Source organism: Trachymyrmex septentrionalis, unplaced genomic scaffold (assembly GCF_001594115.1).
Source record: "Trachymyrmex septentrionalis isolate Tsep2-gDNA-1 unplaced genomic scaffold, Tsep1.0 scaffold197, whole genome shotgun sequence".
Taxonomy (NCBI): domain Eukaryota; kingdom Metazoa; phylum Arthropoda; class Insecta; order Hymenoptera; family Formicidae; genus Trachymyrmex; species Trachymyrmex septentrionalis.
The window spans coordinates 336,021-358,182 of record NW_017305146.1 but is presented as its reverse complement, the minus strand read 5'-3'; the positions used below and the strand labels follow the sequence as shown (position 1 = coordinate 358,182).

Sequence of the window (22,162 nt, the reverse complement as noted above, 5' to 3'; positions counted from 1 at the left end):
CTCTATTTTTTATGTTAAAAAAGAATTTTTTAATATCCTTGTATTTTTGCCGTATATATCTCATAGGAATGAGATATTTGGCTACTCATAGAGGGAGAGGGGTATGTTACGGCTTATAAAAAATTTACAAATAATGTTTATAAATAAGACGGAAAATGATTTATAAAATATGTTTACGAAGTTTTATTAAGGAATAAGAATGATAAATATATATATTAAGTAATAGATAATAATTACAATTTTCCTACATATATTGTATTACAAGTGTTATTACATGAAGTACATATTTCATGTAATGTGTTTATTGCATTTAGTATACTGAATCCAATCTGAGCACTTTGGGCATAAATCCCGCCCGCTAAAAATGCCCTATCCTATTATATCCTAAACAGGTGGGATATACAAGACAATAAACAAAGAATACAAGAGCAAAGCACTTGTATTTTGCTATACAACATGCTTTACTATTCCTCTACACTTATGTATCACGACATAATTCACTAAGTCATTTACGCAGCAATGATCCCTGCAGCAATTTATGTAAATTATAATTTATGACGCCACTTATTACAGTGACAAATATCGATTCAGCTCACAATAATTTCATTAATATCGACAGTAAAAAATTGAAATCATTAACAATATAACGTAAAGGCATGCAATAGAATTGTTGCAGAAAAATTATCCCCGTTCCTTCTATATTTTCTGACTTTTGCGACGTATTTGCCGGAATTACCCTATCCATTGGAATGACATTATTCTGTCTATTCTAATCTCCTTGTGTCTATTCTAATCTTCACTACTACCTTACGGTAAAATTCACTGGCAGCAGCATTGGCTCAATTGCTACTAACGCCTACAATAAAATTTCAACTCAATGCAGTGAAATTTCCCTGCTACAGATTCAGAGTGCACACTTAATTAAATTGCCATCGCGATAAATAATTTACCAGTCGGCACGAAATGTACCATCGCCTTTTAATCATTTCCAACGGATCCAGCGGTGTGCGCGCGTCGGACCTACCTCTATTTACCAGGTCTTGTTTCATAAGCGGATATCTCTCGACTGTAAGGCGCGGAGCGGATTCGCTATTCAGTCCCGTTCGCTTTTGTTCTAGGATCACACTGTCAGGAGTGCACGGTCCTTTCTGGCTGCTACTAATTATACACGCCTCAGCATTACCGCCACGCGGAGGCGCGAATACCCGTACTAATGCACCATAAAATACGACTTGTACTTTCGTAGACTTCATTATGCGGACGTTCTCGTTGCTCGTATACGGGATTACCGCACTAGATATCGAAACTAAAACAGTAAGTGGCGTAATATCAATGTCGATATGGCCGATATTTAGCTGCTAACTAACTCGGTCTCGTTGGCGTTTTTAAGGGTGCGTCTCGAGTAATCCTTAATTGAAAGAGATAAGGAAATAAAAGTTTAATTTACTGAGCTATTGAACTTTTATCTTAAAATATTTCATGCATTAAGCTATACCTCAAGAAGAAACTTGATGCTTTTAGAAAAAAATCTTATAATAATAATAATAATAATAATAATAATCGTACGTATTTCTCTATTTGTACACTGCGCTAATAGCTCTCCTTTACCCTGCGAACTTTACGCAATCTAGCAAAGTTCACGGGAAGTAGGCGTATTCCCACGCCACCAATCACGGAGGAGAGGCTATTGTTAAATAAAAAAATAAGAAGAAAAGAACTACTTTTTAAGGCTCGTCCTTCCTTCAGTGGACACGCACCACCATATAACGTTGATCTATTAGTCTATCATAATGTCCAGTTAGAATCTGCGAGCCGTGACGTCCAAAACCTTGACTACCATTTTTTCTTTTGTTGTCGTCTTCACGTTGCAGTCCCACGATTACTGGATGTCTAGTAGTAGAAATAGGTATAATAACCTGCAACAAACGAAAAACTTATTCTTGAGATCCGAACATTCTGAACTGACATACGGAAGGGTTGATCGTTGCAAGATATTTTGACGATCATTTAACCGTTCGCCAACATGAACTTTTAACTCTCATCAACAATAGAAGTTTTCGAAAAACAAAGCAAATTATTTATTGCTCCGAATTATGTAAAAATCTGAAAAAATTCTAGTGTATTCTCGTCAAAGTTTTAACAATGAATTTATCATCATAAAAGTCGGATTATATTTTATTTATTTTTTACATATTTAAATTTACCAAAATTAAAAATATCGATGATGGATCTTCAAAGATTCCAATTGCCGGCGAAGAGTTTAAAAACTTAAGATTTTCTCTTTATAAATTTATAGTAGAATTTATAGCGCGGACACATACTTAATACCTAACATTAAAGGGTTTTAAATTATGCGTTGTAAATTTATAATAACGGTTATTCCGATTCGTCTAGCTTTGTTGCGCGCTTGTGGAAGTGCGAGTAGGCGAAGCAAAGAAAATTAATTCCTGTACTTCCAGTCGCCTTCATTTCCGGGACGTTTACAATCCGTTCCAGCGGATTGTGGCAGATCCTTCGTCATCATCGAGATATATTGCGATAAAAACCGCTCTCCCGATTTCCCTCTCTCTCGTTCAACCAAATTTTAATCTTTTTTCCTTCTCTCTTTCCATATTTCCTCCATCCTTCTGGCGCCATTATTCGACGACGATTTCTGAGGATCCTCGGATTCATCAGCGAGATCCATTCAACGGTTCGTGTAATTTCCATCTGTGATTCTACTGTCAAAAGTATCCCCCGGAGTGCTAACACTCGGAGCACCTGAACGTTGCTAATGAGTAGCGAGGGTGATACCACTTCAAAGCTGCTAATTACAGAACCCTCGTCACCTTGTTCCACCAGTCGGAGGCGGGAACAGAACTGACCTCATCCCCTACGTCTTCCACCCTTTGATTAGTAAGTGCTCGCTTTTCCTCCCCTAGTGCTCTGTCACGTTTCCCTTGGTTTTGCGCGTAGCACACATGTGCTTTTGCAAGATCGTACGCAGCTTCGATAATAAAGTCGACCGCGAAATGAATGGGGGATCCGAATGGAAGCCATTAGGGCTCCCAAAAGGATTCCATTCTGATTATAATTTAAAAGCGAGAACGCCCTAATGATGAACAGCAGCGTTCAAAAATAATAATCAGTCAGTGACAGCGACTAAGTCCAACTTGACAATAACTTGCCATCGAAGCGTGTATTTTAAGATCTTGCTAAGAGTCATGGCATGTAGAAAAACTTAAGTAGCAAAACATAATCAATAAGGAAATCAACATGTGAAATCGACTTTGGAGCGTTGGCTCAATTTTACTTCAAATATCAAATGTACTATTTAATTTTTGAAACAGCAGCATTTTTTATCATTGTCTGCAGAATCATATCGATACCTGCGGTTGGTTAGTGAAATGTACTGGAACGCTTTATATCGCGTCATTAAAAACTTCTTTCGGGCATCTCTGCCTACGCGGACGTCTTCTCGTCCAAATTAATGCCCCGTGAAAAAAGTATTTAACAGAGATATCGAGAGATATTACGAGAGTTCGTTCCCACAGGGAATACTGACTACGAGTTTCGGGGAAAATTTGTTTTGCACACCCTCCTCCTTTCAACCCCAGATAAATTTTCGCCAAGGACGTCCGGAGGGGAACAGTTTTTGCGTGTTGCGTAATTAAATACGGATCGTCGGGTTTAATGACTATCAAGGGGAACGAATGGCCGCTTGACCTAGAATGCTACCAGCATTTACGTTGCTGTATTTAGTTGCATCAAAACTCACGACGAGTGTTATTGACATGAGATACGATCGTTCCTAATTGGTAAATTACAGATAAAGATATTCGCGCATGCAAATAATTTACCAATTTTTATCGCGAATTTTTATCTCTCGCGAGATTTCGAAATAGAAACTATTGCGAAAGTATTGTCCGTCAAATAGAAGTCACGCTTGCGAGTGGCATCAATCTTGCTTCTTCAGTTTCATCAAAAAACTGAAGTTAACGTAAACCCGTTAATGTAAAAAGGTGCCTCGGCGATCGAGAGGTTTTATTTCCCAGAGAATTAAATTGCACTTCGTACTTATTATCTGCGCTAATCGCTGGTTAATCTTCAAAATTGTCCCGATAAAGCAACTGCGCTTCCCTGAGCTACAACAGTAATTTGGACGAGGTCTTACTTTTAGACTTAACGTACCTCGTTCTCCAGCGTGCCACGACGTTAATCACAGCACGATTGCCCGAGACGTTTTCTCTCTCGTGTCGAGTGGCGTGCATTAACAAGTGCAGAATGTTATAAAGTGCGAGATGTACAAGCTTTCCCCCGATATCAGCGGCGCGTGTTTCTCCACAGAAAGAATTTATTCGCCCGCCATTCACTTCTTTTGCGTCGTAAGCGAGTATTTTAATACCGTTACCGATATCTTTCTTCTCTACCTCGCTATCTTTTATAGAGTTATGTAAAATGTGCGCACGGCACTGCGGGATACTGCATTTTTTATTCAATCGTGCATTTTCTCAATTGGATTGGTACAAGAAATACCGAAAAGAGTGTACATTCATAAGAGCGATTATGAATCTTTGTCCTAAATCAATCCGAGCGATCTTCATCAAACTATAATAATATATTATTTGCCAACGATAACGTATATCAGCTTCGAACAAAGCTTTATTGCGTCGAGCTATTGTAATATCGAACATCGAAATGTATTATAGTGATGTTGATTCTTAAATTGATGCATCGAAAATCAATTCTTTTTGCTCTTGAAAAATCGATTTTTTATTTTTCGATTCTTTCGAAATCGATCCAATTTTTCATAGATATAATGTGTTATTAAATGAAGAGTTTTTAAGCCATAAACTAATAAATAATAATTATGTTGTATGAAATTTGTGAATTTAATTATTGCACCTGGTCTATAAGTTTTTGTTAATATTGTATCTATTTTAATCTTATCAAGTAATCTTTACAAGTTGCTAAAAAAAGACAGAATAAAAAACTCGATTATTCAGAATCGATTCTTTTTTATTTAATTAATCGATTGTTAAGAATCAATTCTGGGAATCGATTTTCTTTTTAAAATCGACATCACTAATCACTTGTATGCAATTATGCGTTCCTTCTTATTTCTTATATTAAGTTTTGCATAAATTATGCGAACGAAAGTTCCCGCTCCTTTCGTCTATTACGAGCTTGACATTCTTAAATAGCATCGATTTATCAAGAGACAGCGAAGTAAAACTGCGATCCCCATCATCGTTCTGTTTTTAAAAAGTGACAACATCTGCCGTTAATCGCAAAGAGAAATGAAATTTTATTACTCTCGTAACACCAAATTCGACTCTTCCAAACATTTAGTCACTCTCCAATAAATATTTCTTGGCGCTGAATTCGCCGATGATGTTGCAGGAACGCTCTTACATAATTCCTCTCATCGCCAAGAAAGATATACTCTGTTTTTTATGCGTGCCACATACTTTGACGACTTTCGCGCCGTATCTAAAAAAGAATTCCGAATGAATCGTATCTGAAAAATTTGCAAATCATTTGACTTAACAAATTCATGTTTTCTTTTTTGTAAGACGGGAAACGAACAAGAATTAATTCGCATGGACCGAAAGGAAAAAAAATAGATTGAACTTGACCGTGATGCGTGACCGATCGGTTTTGGTCAAAGGCCGAGGATCGAGAGAGCGTTGATCCTCACGTCTCTCTCTCTCTCTCTCTTCCGGTGTCTGCGTCGCTGACCAAAAAGGCAACCTTGTCGCCTTGACGACCTCGTAACACCTGTTACGCGCAATGGAGTAACTTAAGTAAGGTTACGCATAAAACGAGTTTGTAAACCGCCACGAGGCCAAGCAGCCTCGTCGAAATCGCTTTCACCGAACCGTCGCGGACCCCCTCGTGCTTATGTTCCAAGGCTGAAGATTCTCTGCGCGAGGAAACCGGTAATACAGTTGTGTATGTCTACGTTTTTGCGGAAGGAGGAAGTACAAGTTCCATCTCCGCACGCCTCGGTTAGTGATCTTCTCTTTTCTCGCTCTCTTTTTCCCTCTTTCTCTTTTTCTCATTACGTCTCGTTATGCCACTTGATGAGTCTACCGTGCGGCTAAGCGCAGGTGCGAAGGACGGCGCGTGAAATGAAAGCCGAGTGTACGCTCAAATTACCGGAAGAGACACGTTGTTCTCCCCGCATATTACGTCGCGGAAATCGTGGGGATCCGATTACGCAAGGAAACTCGTTTCACGGTTCTACGATTCGTTTCGGATTCCCGATTTGCAGATGCGGGATCCCGCAGGATCTCGCTTTCTGACTCTCACCCACTTCGCGGGTGATCGGTAAAGCGGCTTGTTGGACCTGACAAGGTTAATAGGATAACGATCTGGCGAAAGTCTTTATTATTGTATATCGAAAAAAATGATTCATGCTCAACGTTGTGTAATTACAGAGAAAAAAGGAGAACATTTATTGAACGTTCACTGCAACATTTTGCGGAGACCAATTATGGCAAACCAATAACGCGTTACGGATATTAGATATATTACTTTTTTCTACATGGACTTACCTTGCGCAGTGCAGGAGATTACGGTAACTATCTGCTAGTGCATTTTCTGTCACCAGACATGCTGCGGTGCACATTACTTAGCTAAAGGACCCGCGTACCACATATTAGTATCGCTTCTCGCTGTCGCGGCTCTCGATTCTCGAACTGATCGTCCAATCTTCGAAGAGAATCACGACGGAGAACAAGCGAGACGAGCGAAACGTTGAAAATTTAAAGCCTTATAGCATGCTCGCAATCGCAGCCGTCCATTCGTAATATTGTACTATCTCAACGTACAACTTTCCGGGATGTACGTAATGAGAAAAGCTGATTGTCGTCCTCGACGTGAACGACAGAATATCATTAGCACGCTCGCAAAACGACGAGATTCAAGGATCAAATGTCGGGCCGGTAAGACGAAATCGACCTTCGCGACAACATAACGAATAGTAAGGGAAGAGAATTTTTGCGGTTTCTGCCAATTCTCAGAGTGTATTCGACACCGCAGTCGGAGAATCGAGTGACTCACACATCTTTTAATAAGCCAATTTTTTACAAGAGAGGAGATCAAAAATTACAACGCTTATGCGTACGTCAGATTTACGACGATTATATGCTGAGGGTTGTTGTTTTTTTTTTTTTTTTTTTTTTTTTTTATTAATTTACAGCGTATTTATGTATATCGTAACTTAACAATTATAAGAATGTCCGAACTTTCACGTAGCTTGCGATCACGTTTTATCATTTTAATATACTGCGTATCGAAATGCAACATTGCGTATCGAAATGCAATATTGCAAGATTCGATATCGCTTTAAGTTATGATTCCTTGACATAAATATTAACGCTTTACATTTGCAATGTTAATAAACCAGCAATATTATCATAAATATATGTAATCTTTTTTTCGAGCGACTTTGGAAAAACTTGCATAATTAATTGACATGCTCTTTGTACTTAACACTATAGTCACGTAAAACATATTTCTTTACATCATATAACACCATTGCTGGATTTAAAGTGTGTTAATATGCGTACCATAGAGTCACGCATGACTTTTCGAACATCTCGTAAAACAATAAATACGTCATAGCGCCGTACATGCACAACGCACATGAGCATGCATCCTTGATATTACAATTAAAATTCGGGGATTGGAGAAGTGTGTAGGCTATGTTATTTCATAAGTGACAACAATAAATAGTGTTCATACATAAGTTGAGTGCAGTGGAACGAGGTATTGCGTGTGATAAGATATATTACTCTCTTCCTTTCTCTCCTTCTATCTGTCTTTCCATTTTCTACTCCGTTATCCTCGACGACTCTTTGGGTTGTTTTACATGCAGAGACTGGTCACGTAAAGGCTCGCCGGCTTGTATTTCCACCACCGATCCCTTTCGTCTATTTTTTTTTCTCTTTTTTTTTTAGGGAGGACGGGGGTGCAGCGGGATTTCGTTTGATTCTCAGAAGCCGAACAAATTACCTGTGCTGGGTGGCACGAATCCGTATCCACTCGCGCCCACGACGACGCCGCTGGTGTCAGCATTGTTGGGAGCCGGCCCAGGTGGGAATAATACCGGACCTACGAAAGGAGAAACGCATGTTAAAACGCATTATCGCGTAATCCTACTTTAGAGGCTGCGTTTGTTCTCACGATTGTTCGTCTCGATATCAAAAATACAAACTCCATTTTATTCTTGTATTTCCACCTAGTCAATAGATATGTCAAAATTTTTAGGGCAATGAATTATGTAAGAAGAAAAGCGTTTGATAGCTTTGAAATAACCTTTGCGGAAAGATCTCAGGATGGTATTCATAGTCCGTTCTTATTTCAAAATGTCTTAAGTAATGTTCTAAAACGCTAATATGGCCTTCTGAGTGATTCGTGACTTCTTAAGACTGTACTTAAGACGATCTTGAATATAAGATGTGACTACGAATATCGGCCTTAGTTAATGTTTTAGTAATATCAACGTTCAATAATTTATAGTCAAATACTGTAGTCGAATAGCGTACTTGTATAAATATTCTGTCGTGAATCTATTAATCTCCAGTGATCTATATATTCCATATTAACGCAGAGATATACAAGATTTATGGGATCGTTATCGATCCCATCGTTTGACGAGATTGAATTGAGTTGATTGAATGCTCACAACAGTTACAAAGATCATTTGACTTTCATGGTCATTGGCGAAGCAACGATGCGCGGTTGATCGCACATAGTAAATAGAATCATTAAATGTAATGGTAAACAGCGAAGGACTTTCAATTAACTTTGCAAAAACTTGACTAAAGAGTTTTGTTCAATGTGTGTTTATAGAAAATAAATATCTTTTATATTTTTATTCATTTTTTGTAAATTTAACGATAAAATTCTTGAACAAATACATATCTCTGATTAAACCATTTGTCGCTCGTAGTGATTAGTGCAGCAATATTTTAAATTTTTGTATTATTAACTACATTTATAGCAATAGTAATTTTATCAATATCTAAAATTTAGGAAGTTGTCTTAAATAAGAAATTTCTAAATGAAAATTGCATATTATATAGTATATATTATTTAAGAAACGACTTAATGGCGCTATAGTGTGTTACGTGGGATTAAAGGAAAGTTGCACTTATCTACGAAGGAGTAGTGGAAATCCTTTCTAACACGAGGAAGTGGATCATATGCCGTATTATTAATAGATCTACTGACATGACATTATATGGGCGCAGATACTATCTAGATTTATTAAGATAATTTTCTTGATGATCCTAGCATTCGAGTAATAAACGTCTAGTTCTTCTCCTATTTCGATAAAGTAGACAAAAGACTCGAGCATATCTTCCGTGACTAATTGCTATAAATATTCAATAGTAAAAAAACGAACGATCTGTTTGACTGATATAAGCTTGTCATGTTATCCTGATAATTACTTTCTAAGCGATAGTCTTAACACAATGAGAAGTATGAGAAACAGAAAATAAATTAGAAACATTAATTATTTAATATCGCAATAAGGTTTATTTCGGAATATATCAGTATCAAGAAAAATGTAACGATTTAATGTACGAGATAAATAAAAAATATGAATGTCGTAAAATGCATAATAAATATATTTTTGTAATGTACATTTAAATTCGCTTAGACTTTCTATATAAAAATAAAAATAGCTAGTTTTTAGCAGATTAAGATTTGTGATTTATGCTACATGGACTACTTGCTTAGTATTCCGTCAGACACACGATATAGGACCATTATTTATTGTATGTGAATTTGAACTTGACACTCATTCCAGAGCCGTTTATTATGCGCATACTATCCGCTCGAAACAGGTTGCAAGGATCACGTATCCTGCGCAAGCCATTTAAATAATGTAGTTTGAGCTATTCGAGCAACCTTAGAAGTAACAGCGCCAGTATGATATCATAATCTGGGATAGTTACGTTACATTCTTTTACGTTGGTTGTAAAACGATTCTATTAGAATGGATTTCAAAATCGACAAAATCTTATTCTTAAGTAATGTTTTTTTTTTTTAATAGCATAGTAAAGAAATGCACTGATTATCGTAATGCATTCAGAAATTTTACTATAATTTAAATTACGCAGTTTACATTACATATAAAATCAAATGGTATAGCTTTCCTTCCGTTACACGCACGTGTTCAGGTAAATCCCTAGTTAGCTGTGTTGTTCCGGTAAAAGTTCTATACTATATCTAAGAGCAGGATAGATTCTGCATCAATAACAAGACATTACACGATTCGATTCAGACCCTCTCGATCGCAATCAGTTGTTTGATTATACGACAGCGCACTTCAAATCAGCATTCCTTTTATATCTAAGATCTTTACGGCTGAACGAATACAAACCATCATAAAAACGATTGTTATATTGTCAATCGTGCCCAGAACGTTATATAAATAGTTGCGATACGGATAATAAGCTGCAGCTATTAATTTTCCTCAAATATTTCCGTAGAACTACACATTAATATCTTATCTACTAAATTTCTGAACAGAAATTATTAAAATTGTTAAAAATATTTAATTAATCATAAAATTGTACGCTTCCCCATATGTATCGCGTTATAAGATTTTTATAGCAATACGTGAAATAATAATTGTCGCGATTATACCTTGTTACATCTTTCAATAACATCGTAAATGAGATCTTTGTTTCCAAGAATCTATCACATTGAGGAAGAACTTTCGAACGATTGAGGAATTCTAGCGAACGATATTAGAATGCCTACCATTATTTGCGGATGAAACGAGGCCGTTTCTTCGCGGCAGTACGCAAATAGAAGAAAACATAAGACCAAATTATCGTAATTGCACGATTCCCAGCTTCCTGATAATGTGGAGGATATACAAGAACGAACACTTCCGAAGCATTCCATAAATCACTGAGCACTTCGAAACATCTAATGATAGCGTATCGACAAAAAAGGAAAGTATAATTGTTTTATAGTAAGCCGTCGGGCACAGTAATAATATACCGACAAATCATCTTCGGATTATGTAAATTGACGTAGGCGTAGTTATAAAAGTGCAAGAGTCATTTCAGGAAATCTTATAAGCGATACTACAAATCTATGTTTAATTAATTTACCAAATGATTAATTTACAATTTTATAATTTTATTTTAAAAATTTTATTTTATAATAAACATCAACGATGTAATGCATATCTGGCTATAATAATTAAAAATAAATATTATTGTACATCAATGTTCCGTTATCTACTATCTGAAGTTTCAGTCAAATCCGTCAAATTCTTTTAACTATTGTTAAACATACAATATCAAATTTAACTTAATTTAAGTGACCACTGCTCCTATTCAATATATCGTTATTTTATATCAAAATAATAGTTAAATTTGAAACTATAAGAAAATTTTCTGGTCAAATCTACTAAAATTCTAGTAAAAACAAGCGGAATCTTGATTGATTTAATCAGAATCTTCTCATTTGTCCGTTTTCAATCAAACATTATTCTCAGTGCAGCGTCAAATTGACATTATATGACAATTATAATATATGACAATTATAAATTTTAATTAATGACATCATAAACGTGTTATATTTAAATAATTAACTATTATGTAACCGATATTGCGACCCTTTTATTTTTATTTTTATTTTCAATTAGTTTAATCTTTATGTTTTACACTTGTGGATGACCTGATAAAGTTGAAACGATTGTATATTAAATGTTTATATCGATTAGATATTAAAGATATTACCATGGTATACATTAATCATTAGCACATAACTAGTCCTTTGGCAATTTTTACAATTATAACCATTGAGTTAGTAATATAAAATAATGATGTATTGAATAGAATCAATGGCGACTTGAAATAGGTTAAATTTGGCACTACAGATTTAACAGTGTATAATATAATCTTATGTTAGTTGTTACTAAAAATAACTTACCCCTATTCGATCTCGAATCCCTCATTACTGAGGCTTGAATGCCATAAGGACCAAATCCCGCGAAAAAATGTCTGAAATCCTGCGCCGAGGCACTCGCCAGGACGGCCATGACGAATACGACTAGAACAATCTGCAATTAGAATTTTTTAATTTGTAATTATCACAAAAATATTAAGTGAAGTTCGCATCAAATTGTAAGAGTTCCTCTATATTTTTAATAAATGAGTAAATAGCGACTAGTACTCGTATACGTTTCTTAATAAACTTAAGATCTTTTCTTTACACAAAAGCAAAGAAATTTCCTAAACGGGATAATTGTAACAACAATAGAAGAATTCAATGTTGAAATCAATTTCATGAAAATTCTTAAGAGCGAAACGAGAGCATCTCGTTTTAATTCCTACGTTATATAAGGCTGTGAAAATAGTTGTGTAAAAGAAGCGTAACTTAACAAGAAAAATAATCCTAACTCAGATGTTTAATTCTACATTTTTTTAACTGCAATTACGAAATAATGCAGCAACTGCTTCTTGTAAATCGCGACACGACACCACGCTCAGCTAAGAGAGAATCTTTCCTAATGAGCATTCACACGTCCAGTACTGCAGTGATTTACATAGATACGTACGAAAGATACACATTAAAGAGTCAAGAATAGTATTTTTTCGCTGGTTTTTCCACATATAAACTGTCGGTTACTAATTATAATAAAATAAAAGTGCTTTCGCGTAGCGTTTAATCACTCGGATTCTCACGAAGTAACAGCTGTTTGACGAAACTTGCTCTTCGTAACGCAACAAGCGATCGAATCATCGCGGGAATAATTTCGACCGTTACGACTGTCCGAAAAATAACCGTTATTACGATAATTATCGGTGTATCGCGCCGATCAAGACCCTGTCAGGTGCTAAATAATGATACTATCCACATAACAACGCTAAGTATAGACTTTAAATTATCGAGACAGACTTTAAAAGCAAGCAGAATGTATGACCATGGGTCTCCGTTGAAAATTGCGCGCTGTAAAACCTTGGAATTATATCCCTTTGCCTATTTGTCGACTTGTACGCTCTCTCTTTCTGATCTGCGAAGTTATATCGTCCATGACGAAGGTGCGTGACAATTTTTACAGTTGACCGATTGCCGACCACGTTTCCAATGTACAATTTCCACCGTAAGCCGCAGAAATTTATGACCCTATACATTTCTCTAAATAGCACCTCTGTCAGATATTTACAAGCAAATATGCTACTTAACATTTTCATTCCGTCGGCCTGACACGCGTTCGCAGCCGGCCAGAAAACCAGATTTTGATAAAAATTGGATCCATTATGAAAAAGTTTTTCTTTTTCGTTAACCTTATTTATCTGCTTCTTATTGAGAATACTTTTTTATTTGCTAAGTTCAGTGGTCATTATTATCACCGCGATTTTCCAGTCTAACTTAATAGCTGCATCGCGTGTTCAATCACTAATCTATCGCGCTCCGTGATGTCGCAAGGCAAATAGTCACAATCAAATTAATGAAGAGAGCTGCAAGGACTCTCGTTGGATTAGGATGACGTAAACCGCCGTGCGTTTTCGCTTCGAAAATCCGTTATCGCATCATGAATTTTATGTGGTCCTTACGCAAAAAAAAGGTGGAGTAAAAAGGGGGAGGGGAGATAAATCATCAGGTCCCAATTTCTTTCTTCGTCGCGATATCGTTTCCTTACGTAAAGCTCTTGACGAAATCGTTACGGCCGATTTACGTTACGTACGGTATCTCTCGATGATCAGGTATCAAAAACGCGTCGAGGAGATCATCATTGTCGAAGGACATCATTTCTCGAGCTCAATTACGGAGCTAGCTGCCTCTCGAGGTAATCGTTCGGATAAAGGTTACCTCGAGTGTCGGCACGATCGGAGCAATACCGAGTTCGTTCGCTGCGGTTCGTTTGTCCGCGAGATTTCCGTATCAAAGGCAAGGTGAGCCGCCGCGCCGCCACGGCCGCTTTCCGTCGAGTCTCTTTTCGCATGGTTTTCTTTCGCCGGTGCAATGTCAAGGCGAATCAGCTGGCCGCTCGGTGGTTTAACTTTAAAATCGAACACTGCGCGTGCAGTTTATCGGAACGGAACAAGCTAATCGTGCGAAGACAAATACGAAAGCAATGTACACTTTGCAGATTAATGTTCGGACAGGAATCTCGAGATCGGTGATTTTTGCAGTAGCGGCTCTAAGATCATCAGGATTCTGAAACTTTGATCACGACAGCATCTTTTTACGATACAACGATCGATATCAGAAAATTAACGACGAGACGTGCAGTGATTCAATATCTTTTTTTTTTTTTTGTTGATGTATACCGTGAATCATTTTTATATATAATTCCGAGCGGCCGGGTTATTATCTTACGATAATAATGCAATAACACATTGCCGTAAACGATACGTAATTGATGGACCGAAACTCGCCATGCAATGATGCAATGAAGCGAACATTTATTCGGCGAAATATGAAATAATGATCGTATCGCAGAGAGTACGTGTGTGGAAAGACAGGCTAATGACACAGGCTCGCGGGACGCGGTAGATTGACAGCACTTTTAATTAATAACGTTCATTAAAAGAAGGTAAACGCGCGGACTAATCATGATTTTTTTTATAGACGCACACGCTTTCTTGTTTCTGATTCTTATCAAACGCGGTCGCGTGCCTTCAGGATAATTTACTTTGTTGATTAGTCATCTAATAAACAGCCGTCGATCTCAGTTGATCTAGGAATAGTCACGCAGAAGTCGTGTAATACAATAAATATAAATTGATAATTAAATTAAATAAGAACAAAGAACTCTTAATGTACAAAAACAATCGAAATTAGAAAGGGCATGCAAGAGACAAATAATTAAATAAAATTCAATGTAATAGTCTAAGACTAAGATATAAAATGTATTATACTCTATAAATTGAAATTAAAAGCGTATTACATGTTTTGGCGTCTAAATTGTGCTATCAGTCTTTTATCAGGGTAACGTTTTGTTTGCTTAGCAAAAGTCTTTTATTGTTAAATGATTTGACTAATTTATAACTTCATTTATTATAATATACAATCGGTCGTTCAATCGTTTACGAGCGATTTCGGTTCCTCTATAAAATATTCATCGGGCCTCATTTTATATACATATGTACATTTTCACATTATTGTCGTCATCATTTTACTAACACTGCGTAAAATTTTTTTATATCTGAAGGTGGCTCAATTTAAACGCCGAAACATGTAATGTTTTAATTTCAATTTACACAGAGTATAATATATTTTATATCTTAGACTATTATATTGAATTTTATTTAACTATTTGACTCTTACCAATTGACAAAGAACATTACAAACGCAATGTATAAAGCGTAATTAAAATGCACAAAATAGATTTGAAATGTGTGATAATATTTTAGACAAGTGTTCTGTAAAAAAGAAATTTTATATAAACATATAAATTATAACAGATTTTTAGGTTTCCCACTTTAATCTTTGTTTTTTTATTATATTTGAAATGCTCAATGAGATATGAAATATAAAACAATCAAATATAAAAGTTGTAGAACAAAATACAATAGTATTCCGTTTTAAAATTAGTTTTTACTGAATGCATTTATTGATTTTTTGTTTTCTGTAATTAGAATTAGAAATTTAGAATTAGAAGCAATAGCTGAAAGAGCTTTACGATTTATTTACAAGCTGTGTCAAAAGCCAGCTCGCGAATTAGTTTTCTCTTCAATTTTACATCAAAGCAGAGTAGATAGAATGGACATAGTGATAATTCACATAATTATATATTTCCGTTAACACGTTAATTGTTTCTTTGAAGCACGGTTCAATTTTCGTGATCATATCTTCCTCGAAAATTGTTCGTGTCCCCGCAGTATATCATCGTCACGCGATAATAAAATTAAACGTAAAAGCACGAAACACAAGTGGAAAAGAACTCGTTTACGTAAAATTATATGCAATCTCGATTGAGCGTTTGCTTTGTAAGCGACAGTCCCATCTCCACTCGCACCAGCGTAAAGGCAAGGTGAAGGCGAAAAGCATTCTATCGGGATGCTAACATTGCCAACTCTTGAGAGCTCCCGGCGACGGTGAGATGACGAGGAGAAACCTTCGGAATGGAAGATCAGGCTCGCGATTACGACACAATGGTCAGTCGAGTGGAAATTCGGATGACAATGCGAATATCGAGAGACATCGGGCGCGAAGCGAAGGAAATAATTTTAGAGAGCACCATCGCTCTCGCTGCTACTCGCCATCGGTGGCATCGCCATCTTCGTTTCTACGAGGTCGTCTACAAAGTGCGGCACACTTGTGCGTAAGACCGTGACGCGAGATTACGCTGGCCAGATATCTCCATCCGCGAACGCGTGGTCGATCGCGAGGAGACGGGAGAAAAAAAGCATCGACGTAACGACATGTGTCTGTGAAAAAGGTAAAAAATGCGAGCGTCGGTATTTTGCGGCGACACGATTTCGCATGGCGATTTGTTTTACGGTCACGAAGCGGTATCGCCGATCGAACAGCACGGTGCGACCGCGAGTGTTGATCGTTCCCTCGCTCGGAGGTTGCGTTTGCTACCCACAAGAGAGAGAAAAAAAATGGCAAACAGAGCAATGCGGGCGGACGCCGTGGTTTCATTACGCGGGTGGTATTTCATTCCGCTGTTTTGTCTTTTCGCGCGCTCGCGGCGACGAAATGATCGACGATGAATATTTATCATCCGCGATAATAACTCATCGCATTTCATCGATATTTATGGGATTAGAAACTTTGGGCTTTTCGTGTGAAAGATATTGGCGCGATACGTCACGAGAACTTTATGATAAATTAATTTCTATCATGCTGCAAAAAGAAAATTAGAAAGTCTTCGTCAAAAGCACTGACATATCTGTTGGATATTGCGTTGTTTAATATTTTTAACAGATTTTATGATATTTATAAATAATAAAAGTCAAAATGATATATATGTTGATGCTGTAATATCTATATCGTTAACTCTCCTATTTTCATATGTCAATGACCGATAAATCTATCTGAAGTTATTCTGACTGTTATCAAGCTGTCGGGCTAATGATTCTATTAATTTATTTATTCAAGACATGTCAATTATTGAGTCGCGCTCGCCTTGCAGAAAAACTTGAGAAAAAAATATACCAAACCGGTATAATAGGCATGAGATCAACTATCTATATTGCCCGCATTTAATTTATATACACATTATATGTGTATTGCGTTGACGAGGATATAACGAGTTACTATATTATAGCAAAGGTCTGTTAATTTTTCCCTTATTATTGACTCACTGAGAAAAAAATCAAAGAACTCATTAAAAGATATCGATATATAAGTACATGTTTTCTAATTTAGCACCTTTTACACACATGTATTATTTCATAAAATAACAAATGTGTTTATAATAGTTTAAAAAACCTATAATGTATAATAATGATAATAATTAATTTAGAGTAATTAGAAAAAAATTAATATAATTAACAAATTAATATAATTAAGCATATTGTTATTTTTTCCTTGATATTTAAGCTTATAAGGATCTTAGCCAGCTTCATTTAAATAAACAAATTTTTTGTTCGTTTACTTTGTGAATGGAACAAATAATTTCTCTCTCTCTCTCTCTCTCTCGGGAATTATGATTCTGAATCGATAGTTATCGACAATTGAAGAAAAGGAGAAGATATTTAAACCGATGATCGTATTACACGAATGCCTAGACAGAATATGAGAGTTGAATAGTTAGCACCATCATACATTAAAGGCATACTTCCGCGTTTGGTGAAACGTATCGCAATCTGTTCCTGTGGGCGAACTTTTACACCATTAATATTAATCTACGCCATTAGCTTACGAGTGTTTGAAGAATGTGCGTACACAATAGAGAATCAAGATGATGGGCTACAATTTAAAGTGCTTGCTAATCGTAAGATAATTAAGTCTTTAATTATAATAAAGAATTTTAAAGAGAAAATCTGTTCCTCATTATTTAATTATTCTTTGATACCTGTACTATTTATTTCATTATTTAATATTCATTTTTTACGATTATTATATCAATAATTAAAATCAACACACAAATATATATTTATATTATGAAGTATATTATTACTTATTCCGTGCGTAATTAATATAATAAAGAAGTCTTATTAAATTTAAAAATGAAATATTTTAAGATTTATTTTTTTATGTTGTATACATTAACGTCGTCTGCAACAATGATTCATGATTTTTTCATTAGAGACAGCCTAATTAACTTAAAGTTTTTTCCTGGTAACGTAACTTATGACTTCTAACAGTTACAATTCACAATATCGTTACTTTTACTGAATAACTTGAGGGGGAAAGGAGATTTCTAATAAATTCTTCTATATATTATAAAACATCTTCCGCATTTGTAACTTCTGCACATAGACGAAATGTACTTGCACGTGACGTAAGAAGCTACTATGTAAACATTTTGTTTAAATTGCTTTGTTATAAGGTGTAGCCTTTAATGATACTAATTTACGTTTTGATGAACAGTACAGAGAATGATCATTTTCTAGATATATATATTAGGAAAATAGGGTGACTCGTTTATTTCTTTGTATCGCGACATGCAAGGTGAACTATGGTAATTTAAGATTCATCTACATTATTTCAAAATGGAATCATCGAAGGTGATGGATATCATTATTTTTCTGCTATACCTCTGCTCGCGATTTTTATTTATAAGGTAAAATGCGGAACGATTATACTGATTTAACGTAACACGGTCCGATGCTAATAGTAGGAAATTATAATATCTCATAATTTTCCGGTTGCAATAAATTCGGATAATGCTACTGCATTTCGAGGAAATAAAGTAAAAAAATTCAATTTGAAACGTTAAATTTAACACACAGCAAAGAGAAATTGCGTTTGAAGACCAAGCAATCACATGCTCCACGCGATCTCATTATTATTTTTAATGTAATATTTTTCATCGCAATACGATGTATGTATAATTATCTTCCTTTATCTCGAAGTAATCTGAAAGTTAATAATAGCATCAGTTGACCGAATATTACATCGTTCGTGAGAAATCCGGGCAATACCAATGAAATTCAATTCGCTGGGACTAATCGCAATTCGCATATTAATGTCTAATGCGTAAACCATGCTATCCGAGAGTATTACAGACAAGTGTAATGCTGATTGCAACATTATATAGACAGTTTAGTGTCCATTACTTGGTTAAAAACGTTATGATTAAATTCGTTACGCCGACGATAAATACGTCGGTCAACATGCATCGTTTCATGCCATGGATTTCATGCCCGCATGAAATTTCCCTTTTAATATAGTCAGGCAGTTTCCTATCTCTCGCAAAAGCAAGACCAACTGTGGCCAATACGGAAGACAATTTACGATTATACTTAAATCTCGCAGACACTTAATCACGATTATGAGGCTTAATGCGAAAGATAAGGAAAGAAGAAAGTGCAGAACCTATGAAGATCTATTGTTTAACTAGAATGCGGGAATTCTCGGAAACGGTTGCAAAATTACGCGTCACGGGCGACGGATATATCCCGTGTGGTAACGCCTCTTTCACTGAGAGAACAGCTGTTACTTTCCTCACTTCTCTCGCGAGCTGGGAGGCACTTTCTTGCAAAATTGATTTGCTGCAGGTAATAAGACTATTTCATGGTAGCCTTCGGTGATGAAGGAGGTGATTTATAAAGTACAACTTGAATAAAAAAATTCTCTGAGATAAATACTGAAAATTTTTCTGATTTCTACAAGAACAATTTTTATATAAAAATCAGCGAAATTGTTTCTCCGAAATCTTAGCGTCTTCTGCAATTTGCAAATCCCAGTCTACTCTATTTCAAATTAAATGGCTAGCCGACGGAATTTAATTAGGACTCGTTCCTTTGGCTGCACCTGAGACTGCACGCGGTAAGCGAGAGTTATAAGAGCGCATCATTTTCACACTATATCATGTAAAACGCTACCTGCAAGTGAAAGTACACGCACTAAATTCATTCTAGGACAAGCTCGTTCGCTTCTATGCTAGTATTACGATCCCGCCCTTGGCGGTAAGCCAGCTATTACAAGAAAGAGGATCAAAACGAGCATGCACGTAACTCATAACGTATTATACGCGTGAAACAAACTCAAACGTGAAACATTTCAAATGTAGATACGTTAGATCAACAAAAAAATTTCACGAGCGTTCTAAAGAAAAAAAATCTTTAGTCTATTAATAATTTGTAATTTGTCAAAATATAAATAATTACAATTACAAAATAATTAAAAGTAAAGCTATTGAAAAAAATATAGTAGGAGAACTAAATCAATCATATAGTAAGAGGCTAAATAATAAGATAACTCGATTCTTTCCAATGCAAAGTTAAATATTGAATTCAATGTTAATGCTAATATTAGAAATATAAGCAACAGTGTGTACACAGTAAGTAGTAATTTGTTCTATTTTACCAGAAATATATTACTGGTCTTTCTATTACTATTTCCTCTTCCTATACTATATAGGAAGAATAATGTTCTCCTTTCCCCTTCGTTAGACATACGTAACGGGAAATATATGACAAGACAATATTTCTAATACATATTGTATTACCTGTAATCATATTAGTTTTTAGTGACGTTTTGTGAAAGGGTAATTTTTAAGAAAGTGGAAAACACTGTAAAAGGATATATTTGATTGTCATGGTTGGACAGTTGTCGAAGTACGATGCAAAACTGTACTACAATTTCTCTGACAAAAATAAGAGGAAAGCGATATGTGTGATGATTTTAAAAGAAAATCATAATTTAAAGTAATAAAAATGATTTATAAAATTGTTGATAGATATTTGGTTGATTTTATAAATTTTAATAAGTTTACAAAATGTTCAAAAAATTAGAAAGTTTTAAATGTAGCTGATTACTATAGATAATTTAATAAATCTAACTTGCGTTACAAAATGTCCTGAAATTCACGAATCAATACCAAATACCACAGTAAAAAAGTTCTAAAAAAATAAGTCCTTGTCGGTTAACGTTCGGAGCGGTAGTTTCTAAAAACTAGCCAATTAACAGATAACGGTTAAACGGTTGTTTATCCGTGAGTCGGCACGTTCGATTATGAACACTATCGAGATACGACTCAGCCATTTAATTGTAATCTATAATTAGCCAACTGTAAATTTTTATGTTTCAAAAACTACTATTCGAAACAAAAAATGGACATGTTTCTAACTTGCTTTTTAGGACTTTTTTGCTGTGGTATTTTAATTCGCAAATTTCGAGACACCCTGTATATTATATCTTACTTATAATATTTTAAATTAATTAATACTAATAATTATTTTAAATATTTTAACTTACAGTGTTGCATCTTTATTTACAAATGATTATATACTATATATATGTGTGCGTAATTTCTCATTCAATAATTATTAATAATATCAATTATTATTTCTAATAATATCAATTAATATTGCTGATTAAGGAGAAGAAAAAAATAACAAACTTTACAAAATGAAACAAATACTATAGTAACATCAGCAGTTATTAAATAAATAAAGAACAACTACAATAAGATTGTATTTAAAATAACAAAATAAAAAAAATAACGTATAGAGATTAATTACCTATAAACCTCGTAAAGTTCAAAGTAGAACATTTAAAATAACATAAGCTATCAGAAGATACAGTAGTCGATGTCATGATCACAGCAGATTTCTTAACTATATTAAAGATCGATTAAAATTTCTTGCAACAGAATCGTTTGTTCCACTTTTGAAAAGATTTGCCGGTCTCTTTCAAAGAAAATTAATAAAAGGGAGCAGAAAATTACATGCTTCGATCACGTTACGCCAAGATTTTTATTCTATAGACACACATATGTACACACACACATAAATCCGGTAACCACTTATGAAATCGCGAAGGGAGTGACACAATTGCAGCTTTCTGCATGCCATTCGCGCGCTCTAAATCCGTTCTGACTACGCCTACAATAAACCTAAATCAACATAGACGTATGTGTTTATCTGTGGCAGACCATAGTATTTACAGTTTAATTTTAAATATAATGTACAAAGTACATAAATGAAACATTTTAATCTTTACTTAATTCCACGCGAATTTTATTCAATTTTAAAACTCAATTATCAATATATACATATATATATATATATATAAA

General features: G+C 35.2%; 1 protein-coding gene across 1 annotated transcript in view; it reads right to left on the bottom strand.

Annotated features, from left to right (window-relative positions):
* Nucleotides 1–279: 279 nt before the first annotated feature.
* Nucleotides 280–22,162, bottom strand: part of LOC108747281 — a 27,658-nt gene continuing 5,775 nt past the window's right edge. The window contains exons 2-4 of the mRNA XM_018484664.1: nucleotides 11,950–12,079; nucleotides 8,002–8,100; nucleotides 280–1,916 (exon numbers count right to left, since the gene is read on the bottom strand). Coding sequence (XP_018340166.1) covers nucleotides 1,891–1,916; nucleotides 8,002–8,100; nucleotides 11,950–12,079 — 255 coding nt within the window. The 3' untranslated portion in view covers nucleotides 280–1,890. The remainder of the gene's footprint in view (nucleotides 1,917–8,001; nucleotides 8,101–11,949; nucleotides 12,080–22,162) is intronic.